At 46.1% G+C, this 12,270-nt stretch overlaps 1 protein-coding gene across 1 annotated transcript in view; it reads left to right on the top strand.

Annotated features, from left to right (window-relative positions):
* LOC124544905 (SID1 transmembrane family member 1-like) overlaps positions 1-12,270 on the top strand; it is a 120,916-nt gene that overhangs the window by 55,205 nt on the left and 53,441 nt on the right. Inside the window, exon 11 of the mRNA XM_047123637.1 lies at positions 8,402-8,641. Coding sequence (XP_046979593.1) covers positions 8,402-8,641 — 240 coding nt within the window. The remainder of the gene's footprint in view (positions 1-8,401; positions 8,642-12,270) is intronic.

Below are 12,270 nucleotides of genomic sequence, written 5' to 3'. Positions count from 1 at the left end.
TGCTGGTGGCCAGCCACCAGCAGTCTCTAAGTGCTCGACGGCTCATTTTAAAGCTAATGTGTATGACCCCAAATCGTTCCCTCCCTGGCCACGTTGTGGGAGGAACGAAAGTCTATGAATGCCAGTGAAACATATTCGCCCCGGTATCTCGTCTGTGCCAGAGCTGATGGTGAATCCTTTGTATCTGTGAAGCCTCAGTTCCTTGTAGAACATTTAGAGGACAAGTTCGGGGAGATGGAGCGCTTGTCCAAAATGCGGTCCGGTGCAGTCTTGGTAAAAACAGCATCCCCTGGGCAGTCACGGGTCTTGCTCGCTGGTAAGCAGCTGGGGGATGTTTCAGTTAATATCACGCCCCATAAAAGTTTAAATATGGTCCAGGGCATTATTTTCCACAGGGATCTCCTTTTACAGTCCGATGACGAGCTGCGCGCCAACTTAGAGCGACGAGGTGTCCATTTCGTCCAGCACGTCCACCGGGGTCCGAGGGATCATCAAGTTGCCACCGGTGCATTCATCTTGGCCTTTGCGGGTGACACATTACCTGAGAAGGTCAAGGTGATGGTGTACCGTTGTGATGTCAAGCCATATATCCCTCCCCCGATGCGATGCTTCAAGTTTTGGAAGTTTGGCCATATGTCTTTAGGCTGTGCTTCCAGCCTCGTATTTCGCGATTATGGTCGACCGTCCCATCCTGATACTCCCTGTGCCCCGCCTCAAGTCTGTGTCAACTGCGGAGAGCACCATCCCCCTTGCTCGCTGAACTGTCCGATTCTGCAGAAGGAAAGGAAAATATTGGAAATCAAGACCCTGGACCGACTGACCTACACGGAGGCTAAATGGAAATTTGACAGGCTTTATCCTGTGCGCATGACGTCTTCTTATGCCGCCACTGTCACTCCTGCTACAGTTACATCAGCTGCAACACATCCAGTCAGCTCTGAGAGTCGAAGGACCATACCTGCCCCCTTGATTGTGGGGGCCACTTCACTCCCTGTTGCTCCTGCTCCATCTACTTCAGGAGTAACACCCCCCAACCATCGGGGACATCAGTTCCCCCTTCCCAGCCGGAGAAGTGTAAGACTTCTTCGGCTCCTCTCGCCAGGAAGGGGTCCCTTAGGGACCTCCCTTCGCAAGTTCCGACCGGTTTAAAAGTGGACACCCACAAGTGGCTCAAACAACCACCGGTCGCTGGTCGTAGGGCCTCACGGTCATCGTCCGTCCCTGAGACTGACCCAGTGAAGCCCTCCCAGCCTGAACCACTGAAGGCACAGCGAGATAAGCTGAAAAAGAAAAAGGTTCCCAGAATCCTGACATTGCGGTGGCACCCGTCCCACCGGTTCCTACAAGCTCAGTGTCTGGGGATGAGGTCGAGATTCTGGCGTCTGCTGAAGACCTGGATCTCGCCGGTCCCTCATACGCCATGGATGTCACTCGTGCTGGTACTGAATCGGTGGCAGTGAGTGAACAAGCAGCGTAAACTGCTTTCCCAGTCCCTTCACGCCTTTCTGAGCTGTGGACCATATCGTCCTCCAGTGGAACTGCAGTGGTTTCTTCCATCATCTAGCTGAGCTCCGACAACTTATCAGCCTTCACCCTTTCTTCTGCATTGCTCTTCAGGAAACTTGGTTTCCAGTGATGCCAACCCCCACTCTCCGTGGCTATTGGGGTTATTATAAGAACCGGGCAGCTTATGAAAGGGTGTCTGGTGGCGTATGCATCTACATCCTTCACTCTCTTCACAGCGAGTCCGTCCCTCTCCAAACACCTTTAGAGGCTGTCGCTGTTCGGCTGTGGATGCCACAGGCTGTTACTGTCTGCAGTCTGTATATTCCACCGCATGGTGATGTCCCAAGGCATGTCCTGGCTGCGCTGATCGCCCAATTGCCGCCACCTTTCTTGTTACTGGGTGACTTCAACACCCATAACCCTCTGTGGGGTGGGTCAGTGGCAACAGGTCGAGGTGCCATCATTGAGAATGTATTGGCACAGCCCGACCTCTCCCTTTTAAACAATGGTGCCTTCACACATTTCAATGTGGCGCGTGGCACGTACTCCGCCATTGACCTGTCGATCTGCAGCTCTAGCCTCTTACCGTCTGTCCAATGGAGTGTGCATGACGACCTGTGTGGCAGTGACCACTTTCCGATCCCTCTGTCACTGCCACAACGTCACTCTTCTGGGCGCCCTTGCAGATGGACTATGAATAAGGCTGACTGGGATTTGTTCTCCTCCATTGCCGCTATTCATCCTCTTTCTAATGACGCCATTGATGCGATGGTGCACTCGGTCACTACCGGCATCGTTACTACCGCAGAATCTGCCATTCCCCTTTCTTCTGGGTCCCCTCGGCGGCGGACTGTGCCTTGGTGGTCGCCTGAGATTGCTGAGGCGATTAAAGATCGCCGGCGTGCACTCCAGTGTCACAAGCGGCATCCATCTTTAGAAAACGTAGTCGCCTTTAAACAGCTTTGTGCGCGGGCCTGCCACATCATTCGCCAACACAAGCTGGAGTGCTGGGAGCGGTATGTGTCCACAATTGGCCTCCTTGTATGTCCATCCCAGGTCTGAGCCAATATTCAACGCCTCTGTGGCTATCGGACCCCTGTCAGCGTCCCTGCACTCTCACTGAATGGAGCAGTTTGTACTGACTCCGATGTCATTGCCAACCACTTGGCAGAGCATTTTGCTCAGAGTTCCACTTCTGCGAATTACCCACTGGCCTTCCGCTCCATTAAAGAACAGATGGAACATTGGAGCCTTTCTTTTCGCACCCACCATCCTGAAACCTACAATGTTCCATTCAGTGAGCGGGAATTTCACAGTGCCCTAGCCGCTTGCCCTGATACAGGTCCTGGGCCAGATCGCATCCACTGTCAGATGCTGAAACACCTTTCAGTGGACTGCAAGTGACACCTCCTCAACCTTTACAACCGTATTTTGGTCGAGGGTGAATTTCTGTCGCAATGGCGGGAAAGCATTGTCATCCCCATTTTGAAACCTGGCAAGAACCCTTTGGATGTGCCCAGCTGCCGCCCCATTAGCCTCACTAATGTTCTTTGCAAGCTGCTTGAACAGTTGGTGAGCCAACGATTGAGTTGGGTACTCAAGTCTCTGGGCCTCCTGGCTCCGTCTCAGGGTGGGTTCCAAAAAGGCCGCTCTGCCACCGACAATCTGGTGAGCCTGGAGTCCACCATCTGTACGACCTTTGCCCGCCATCAGCACCTCATCGCTGTCTTCTTTGACGTGCGGAAGGTGTACGATACGACGAGGCGCCATCACATCCTTTCTACACTTCATGATTGGATTCTTCGGGGTCTGCAGCCGATTTTCATACACAATTTTCTGTCGCATCGTACCTTCCGCTTGCAAGTCGCGGCCTCTCTTAGTTCCTGCCGAGTTCAGGAGAACGGGGTGCCACAGGGATCTGTTTTAAGTGTCTGCCTGTTTTTAATAGCAATTAACAGGCTCGCTGCGGCGGTGGGAACATCTGTCTCAGTGTCCTTGTATGCTGACGACTTCTGCCTTTACTATAGCTCTATTGGCATTGCAGCTGCTGAACATCAGCTGCAGGGCGCTATCTGCAAGGCATAGTCTTGGGCTGTAGCGCATGGCTTCCAGTTTTCGGCAGCCAAGACCTGCGTTATGCATTTCTGCCGGCGACACACTGTTCACCCAGGGCCGCGGCTTTATCTTGACGGCGAACTTCTTGCTGTGGTGGAGTCAAATAGGTTTTTCGGTGTAGTTTTTGATGCCCGGTTGACTTGGCTGCCTCATATTCGGCAGCTTAAACAAATGTGTCGGCGGCATCTTAATGCTCTGCGATGCTTGAGCCACACCAGGTGGGGCGCCGACCGATCTACCCTCTTACGGCTCTACCAGACGTTAATCAAGTCTCGTCTGGATTATGGGAGCCTGGCTTATGGTTCAGCATCCCCTTCGGCATTGCGGGTGCTGGACCCAATCCTTCACAGCAGGATACGCCTTGTCACTGGTGCTTTCCCGACCAGCCCTGTGAACAGCTTACTTGTGGAGGCAGGTGTGCCTCCACTGCAGTTACGGCGCCACCATTTACTGGGTGCTTATGCTGCCCATGTTTTTAGCTTGTGCAGGCATCCAAATTATCGTCTCCTGTTTCCACAATCGGTCGTCCATCTGCCAGAACGTCGACCCAGGTCAGGTTGTACGATCGCGGTCCGTGTCAAAGAGCTTCTCTCCGGGCTTGGGGTTTTCCCTGTTCCACCCCCTTTCCAGGCCCTTTGCGCACACCCCCATGGTGTGTTCCTCGCCCTTGCCTTCAGCTCGACTTGGCACAGCACCCGAAGGACTCAGTCCCTCCGGAGGCCTTCTGCCGCCGCTTTTATTCCATCCTAGCCACTTATCAGGGCTCTGGCGTTGTATACACTTAAGGTTCAATGGATGCTGGTCGGGTCGGTTATGCTCTAACTCTAGGGGACCATTACGAACAACGGTCCTTGCCGGCTGGCAGTGTTTTTACTGCTGAGCTGGTCGCCATCTTTTGTGCCCTAGAGTATATCCGATCCTGCTCAGGTGAGTCCTTCGTTATCTGTAGCGATTCCCTGAGTGATTTCCCTCGTTCTCATCTGGTGATGGCTATCCAGGCATACTCTTGCCTGTTGTGGCCGCTCTGTGGTCTTTGTGTGGACCCCCGGTCATGTCGGTATCCCGGGCAATGAACATGTTGACCGCCTGGCCAAACAGGCCACCAGTGAACCAACCCTGGACATTGGCCTCCCGGAGACTGATTTGCGAGCAGTATTACGCCGCAAAGTTTTCGCACTATGGGACGCTGAATGGCGCGGTCTGACCACCCCTAACAAACTCCATGCCATCAAGGAGACGATGACTGTGTGGCGGTCATGCCTGCGAGCCACTCGCAGGGACTCAGTAGTCCTTTGCCGGCTCCACATTGGCCACACCCGCTTGACACACAGCTTTATACTGCAGCATGAGGACCCACCTCTGTGTCGATGCGGGTCGGCTTTGATGGTGTTCCACATTTTGTTGGACTGTCCACTTTTAAGTGTGCTCAGGCAGACGTTTGCACTTCCTGGCACGCTCCCTGCCCTTTTAACAGATGACTCTGCCATGGTGGACTTAGTTTTCCGTTTTATCGGGCAGGGGGTTTTTGTCATTTAATCTGAGTGTTTTTTTGTGTCGATTCTGGCCTTTGGCCTACGATTTTAAACTGAGTTTTTAATGTGTTCTTGGTGGTTGGCTTTTCCTTTTTTTCTCTATGGTCGGCCAACCACCATCACACTCTGTTTGATTTTAATTTGTTTTGTCTGATCTCTGTCTGAGTATTTCTTGTCCTGTGTCGTCTGCCGTCTTTTCTGGTGTTTGTTTTTTATTCTCTGTGGGTGGTTTTAGTTTTTTGGAAAAAGGGACCGATGACCGTAGCAGTCTGGTCCCTTTAATCCCACAAACCAACCAACCAACCATCTACGGGGTGGTAGGATCCATCATCTTGGTTGCCAGGAGAAACTTGATCCACACCTGAGGCGTCTCGGGTTCTTTTCATGGCTTGGAAGAAGGGAGTGATGTTACGGACAAATGTAGAGAAGCTAGTGGTGAACAGTTAACAGTTCTTTACTAATCCACTGAATCTGAACAATCATTCGGGTGTGCCTTCATCTCTGATATGGTTTGGTGTTGATTGTTAATATTCCCAAGGTAGTTGCAGCGTGCAGTGTACACGTTCTACCGGGAAGATGGTGCCCTGAACTCGTGTGGCAGGCACGCTCAGAACTTAATCGACAGAGGTGGCCAAGGAATGATGTGGCCCCAATCCAAATACGAGATAGTCAGCAGCATTTTGTAACTTGCATCATGTCTCAGCAGTGCCAAGAGTCTAACTATGGATTGAAGGCTGAAGAGCAGTTGTGGATGGGTGATGTATCCCAGCAGCAGAGTGTTGGCCACCAAGTCCTGGGCGTTAGGTGTTCAGTTAGTGGATTGCAATCTGGCAGTGGTAGTGTCAGCATAGTTACAGTGTCAACTGCAAAACTATGTCGGTAGAACTCATGGTGATAACTTACTTATGGCAGGTGCCGTGCCCTGGTGTGTGGCAGTGTGTTGAACTGAAGAAGCTTTTGTCCCAGGTTATTGACACACGTAAGTTTTATGATATAGAAGTGGCTGCTTCTGTTAAGTCACTGAATTGGCAAGGGCGTCGACCAGCATCTGCCAGTGCTTGGGGTCTCAGTGCTCTGTTCACGCCTGTGAGGTGTCTATTCCACTACATCTGTAATCCATTATTGAGGTGTATTTTTTAATATATCTTTTGGGGCAACCACACCTCACAAACTTTAAATGTGAGGTGCATCTAGTCTACCCTCATTCTCACTACAGGTTGGTCTCTCTCATGCTGAGGTCTCGGAGACCTGTAATTATATTTTCACTGATAAAGTGTATTAAATTTGTAAACCATTTGACATGGTAACTAGCTTTCATTCTGTAATGACAATGGTATTAGACCATATCTTTATAGCAGTCATGCTTGGTATGATAATTTGTTAGTTGCAGAAACAGAGACTACTGTGTAATAGGTGTAAAACAAAGCATAGGGCTATAGATAGAGAGATACTGAATAAAATGTATTTGGCTGTCAAAAGAGCAATGGGTAAAGACTTTAGTGACTATCGCAGCAGAATATTGTCAAATGATATTTCACAAAAGTCAAAGAAATTCTGGTCATATGTATAGGCTGTTAGTGGCACCAAAGTTAGTATCCGTATCCTAGCAAATCAGACAGGAACTGAAGTTCAGGGTAGCAAAGCAAAAGCTGAAATGCTTAACTCCATCCTGAAATGTTCCTTTACAAAGGAAAACCCAGGGGGACTGTCCCAATTTAATCCTCGTACCACTGAAAAGATGAGTGAAATCAGTATTAGTGTCAGTGGTGTTGAGAAAGAACTGAAATCGTTAAAATTCAACAAAGCTCCAGAGCCTGACGGAATTCCTGTAAGATTTTATACTGAATTTGCAGCTGAATGAGCCCTTCTTCTAACTATAATTTATCGAAGATCCTTGTAAAAAAAAATTAAAAAAAATAAATAAATAAAAGTGATCCACGAAACTACCATCCAATGTCCATTGTTGTAGAATCTTAGAACATATCCCGAGCTCAAACATAATGAGCTATCTTGAACAACATGACCTCCTCAAGACCAACCAGCACGTATTCCGAAAACATTGATCGTGCGAAACTCAATTCTCACTTTTCTCACATGACATACTGAAAGCTTTGGATCAAGGCAGTCAAGTAGATGCAGTATTTTTTGATTTCCGAAAAGCATTTGACTCAATACCACACCTATATTTACTTTCAAAAGTTTGGTCATATGGGGTATCAATGAAACTTGTGAGTAGGCTGAGGAATTTTTGGTAGGGAGGACACAGCATGTTATCTTGGATGGAGTGTCATCATCAGATGTAGACATAACTGTGGGTGTGCCCCAGGGAAGTGTGTTGGGAGCCTTGCTGTTCATGTTGTAGATTAATGATCTTGCAGACAATATTAATAATAACTTCAGACTTTTTGCAGATGGTGCAGTTATCTATAATGAAGTACTGCCTGACAGAAGCTGCATAAATATTCAGTCAGACCTTGATATGATTTCAAAGTGGTGCGAAGATTGGCAGTTTGCTTTAAATGTTCAAAAATGTAAAACTGTGCATTTCACAAAAAGAAAAAAAAGTAGTATCCTATAATTACGATATCAGTGAGTCACAGTTGGAAACGGCCAACTCATACTAATAGCCAGGTGTAACACTTTGTAGGGATATAAAATGGTGTATAAAGCAGGTGGTAGACTTTGGTTTATTGGTAGAAGACTGGGAAAGGGCAATCAATCTACAAAGGAGGCTGCTTACAAATCACTTACGTGACCCGTCCTAGAATATTTCTCAAATGGATCTCGTACCAAATAGAACAAACAGGAGGTTTTGAATGTATGCAGAGGATGGCAGAATGAATGGTACAAAGTTTGTTTCATCCACAGTAGAGTGTTCAGAAATGCTAAAGAAATTGAATTGGAAAACTCTTGAAGATAGATGTAAATTGTCATGAGGAAGTCTACTAACAAAGTCTCAAGAACCAGCTTTAGATGAAGAAGCTGTAAATGTACTGCATCCCCACATATATTGCTGACTTAGGGATCATCAGGGCAAGATTATAATAATTACAGCATACACAGAAGCACTCAATCATTCTTCCCACACTCCATATGGAAATGGAACAGAAAGAAACACAGATAACTGGGACATACACTCTGCCATGCACTTCATGGTGGTTTGTGGAGTATAGATGTAGATGTAGAGTCTAAAGTTGATTACATTATTCAAACTAAATAATTATGTAATTTTTGTTTTATGTTCACAGATACAAGTTTTATGTACGTGATTGCAATGCTTTGCATGCTAAAGATATACCAGACCCGCCACCCAGACATAAATGCTAGTGCTTATTCAACATTTGGCGTTTTGGCTTGTGTCATCTTGATTGGCATGGCTGGTGTGCTAAAAGGCGGAGTGTATTTCTGGATTGGATTCACATGTTTACATCTGATTACGTGCTTGGTGCTTAGTGTACAGATTTACTACATGGGTCGCTGGACATTGGGTATGTTGATATACTTTCATATTTTGTTAATATTTGTGTCACTTTTATTAAATACATTACACAATTAGTAACAGGCATGATTTGTACATAGTAAATTCAGCTGTTATTATAACTACACTGGAGCACCAAGGAAATTGGTATAGGGATGCATATTCACATATAGAGATATGTAAACAGGCAGACTATGGCACTGCTGTTGGCAACGCCTATATAAGACAAGTGTCTGGTGCAGTTGTTAGATATGTTACTGCTGCTACAATGGCAGGTTATCAAGATTTAAGTGAGTTTGGACGTGGCATTATAATCAGTGCATGAGCGATAAAGCACAGCATCTCTGAGGTAGCGATGAAGTGAGGATTTTCCCGAACGACCATTTCACGAGTGTACCGCGAATATCAGGAATTGTGTAAAACATCAAATTCTGACATCGCTGCAGCCGGAAAAAAATCCTGCAAGAATGGGACCAACGACAACTGAAGAGAATTGCTCAATGTGACAGAAGTGCAACCCTTCCGAAGATTGCTGCAGATTTCAATGCTGGGCCATCAACAAGTGTCAACATGCAAACTATTCAACAAAACATCATCAGTATGGGCTTTAGGAGCTGAATGCCCACTCGTACATCCTTTATGACTGCACAACACAAAGCTTTGCCCCTCGCCTGAGCCTGCCAACATCGACATTGGATTGTTGATGACTGGAAATGTGTTGCTTGGTCAGACAAGTTTCATTGCAAATTGTATTGAGCAGATGAATGTGTACAGGTATGGAGACAACCTCAAGAATACATGGACCCTGCATGGCAACAGGGGCTGTTCAAGCTGATGGAGGCCCTGTAATTTTGTGGGGCATGTGCAGTTGGAGTGATATGAGACCCCTGATACAGCTAGACATGACTCTGACAGGTGACATGTAAAGAAGCATCCTGTCTGATTATCTGCATCCATTCATGTCTGTTGTGCATTCCGGCGGACTTGGCCTATTCAAACAGGACAATGCAACACCCCAACACATCCAGAATTGCTACGAAGTGGCTCCAGGAATACTCTTCTGAGTTTAAACACTTCCACTGGCCACCAAACTCCCCAAACATGAACATTATTGTGCATGTGCTTTGCAACATGCTGTTCAGAAGAGATTTCCACCGCCTCATACTCTTATGGATTTATGGACAGCACTGCAGGATTCGTGGTGTCAGTTCCCTGCAGTGCTACTCCAGACATTAGTTGAGTCCATGCCACGTCGTGTTGCAGCACTTCTGCATGCTTTTGGGGCCCCTATATGATATTAGGCGTGTGTTCCAGTTTCTTTGGCTCTTCAGTGTAAAATGTTCAAATTTTTAAATGGAGAGCAAATATAAATAATAGTTCCACAAAATTTTGTTTTGTTAATTGTAGGTATCTTAGGAAACTAATAAAGATGAAGAAAACTGAGTAAATCTTGAATGACAGATTATTAAGATCAGGAAGAGAGACTAAGAAACTGACATGCAGAATAAAATCATGGATATAAATGTGGCAGCAGTTATTGTGAATAGCTGACACCATCTTCTGAGACAGTTTTCTCATTGCCCCCCTTTCCCTCCTGTCCTCTCGCTGTTGTAGTTTAAATTGATTCCATAAAAGACGGGGATGACTGAAAATATTTTACTGCCTTCATTAGGTATGAATTTCCCATATGATAATAACAGGCATGATACGAATAACATCTCTCTCCACAGGCCAAATTAATTTTGACAAAAAGAATGTTATTCTACCTTTTTGTAGAGTATACACTGTGTTGATCGCATGTCATAAGTTTGAACTGTTCCTATGTAGATCATGAACCCAGAAACCTGCCTTTAGCAAGCGGCTCTCTGCTTGAGCACACCTTAGATCATCCCAAAGATTCATCTAGCCCAGGCTTCTTCCTAGTCCTGCCAAATTTGTAAAATATTCTGTCTCAATGCTGTGAGTTTTTTTATGCTGGGTGTGAAGAGGAATTTAATATTGAATGAGAAGAAGTCATGCATTCTCACACATTACACAGGGGACATCTTTTAATCATTTGGAAAGTTATGGTGTCAAGTAAGAAGTCAGATGAAGATTCTGGTCCAGTATGTACAAAATGTCATAGTGCTCAGACGATAAAGGTAAAAAGAAACATAACAGAAGACCTCCACAAAGCTCCAGGCTTTGTGCAGCAGAAGAAAAAAATACTGCAGTGAAAAGCCAACCATAACAAAATCTAAGGCCATAACATATGATGTTCATCCAAACATAATTAAACACGTTGAGACTTTTAAATCATAAGATAGACTAAAAAATCTGAAAATGACATCACCAAGGATGCCTGAAAGAAGGGTGTCAGAAAAGTGATGAATTAAGTGTCCAAAGATAATCTTACGAATCCCGACACACCTGGAAGTGCTGTGAGTAGGTGAAACAATACCTGTACCAACAAATTCTCACTTTGGCATCATATAACATAGAACTACATCAGAAAACACTCAAAATGAGCACAAGATTAATTACTACAAAAACTGCAGATCAATTCTAGCTGAAATCAGTGTTCAAAAACTGTAACAACAGAGATTCAGTTATGACAGGGTGCATGGCTATGAGAGCACATGGATGGCAATGGGTGGTAGCGGATGGCATCTGCACCAAGTAAGTGAAGTTCGAAGGGCATCGACCACCACCAGCCACATACTTATGTGAAAAGGACCCACGGTGAGAAACATTGGAAAAGTAGTAGCAGGTGCATTCGATGTTGTCATCGATGACAGGCCATTGATTTGCCATTGGCGCAGCATCTTCATCCATGCCATCCCCCAATATGAAGCATGAAGGGGTTGGAGAATACAACACAGAAGGGGTGGAATGAAGACTCATCATTCAGAGCTCTATGTGGCAAACATTAAGATGCCTTTTGTGGTATTGAGATGGTAAGCACATTGTGGAATGATTGTGAAAGACCGTGTTGGCCCAGGTGGAAAAATACTCTGGCCACCGTACCTGTACTACAGACAAACCTTTCCACAGGATTGGGTCACAGGACATTATTGTGGCTGCCTCACTCATGGTCAACAAGAACTTATCAAGCATTTGCTGATTTCTGATGGTCCAGAACAAAAGAATTTTTTTCATTGTGATTGCAGTCTGCATGGGGACCAAGAGGGAGGCGGATGATGGAGCGTTTGTGGGCGGTGGGGTGAAAGTGATTTTCATAATGATACACACTTAAAGCCAATGCCCATTGTTGCGTACACTGCACTGTCTTTTCCAGGAATTTATAATAGTGCCCAAACAATGAAATTGAGGATTTTTGGTCAGTCAAGAGGTGGAATTTGCAGCCATGCAAATTCACACAAAATGTTTTGACCTCGTAAATGATCACTGAAGCCCTTCCTCACTTTGCAGGTAGCTGAACTGTGCCACAATCAACATTTTGAAGGCAAAGACAACTGGCTATTCAGAATCATCCAACAACTTATAGGACAAAACAGCCACAATTCCATGTTAGGATGCATCCATCACAGGTATCAGTGGCAGACCCATTGTATATGGTATAAGATACCCAGCACTGCCTTAAGACTGCCTTTAAGGCACTGGAAAGCCAAATTTACAAGTGGCCAACCACACAGTTTT

Source organism: Schistocerca americana, chromosome 8 (assembly GCF_021461395.2).
Source record: "Schistocerca americana isolate TAMUIC-IGC-003095 chromosome 8, iqSchAmer2.1, whole genome shotgun sequence".
NCBI lineage: Eukaryota > Metazoa > Arthropoda > Insecta > Orthoptera > Acrididae > Schistocerca > Schistocerca americana.
This window is presented reverse-complemented; position numbering and strand designations above follow the sequence as displayed.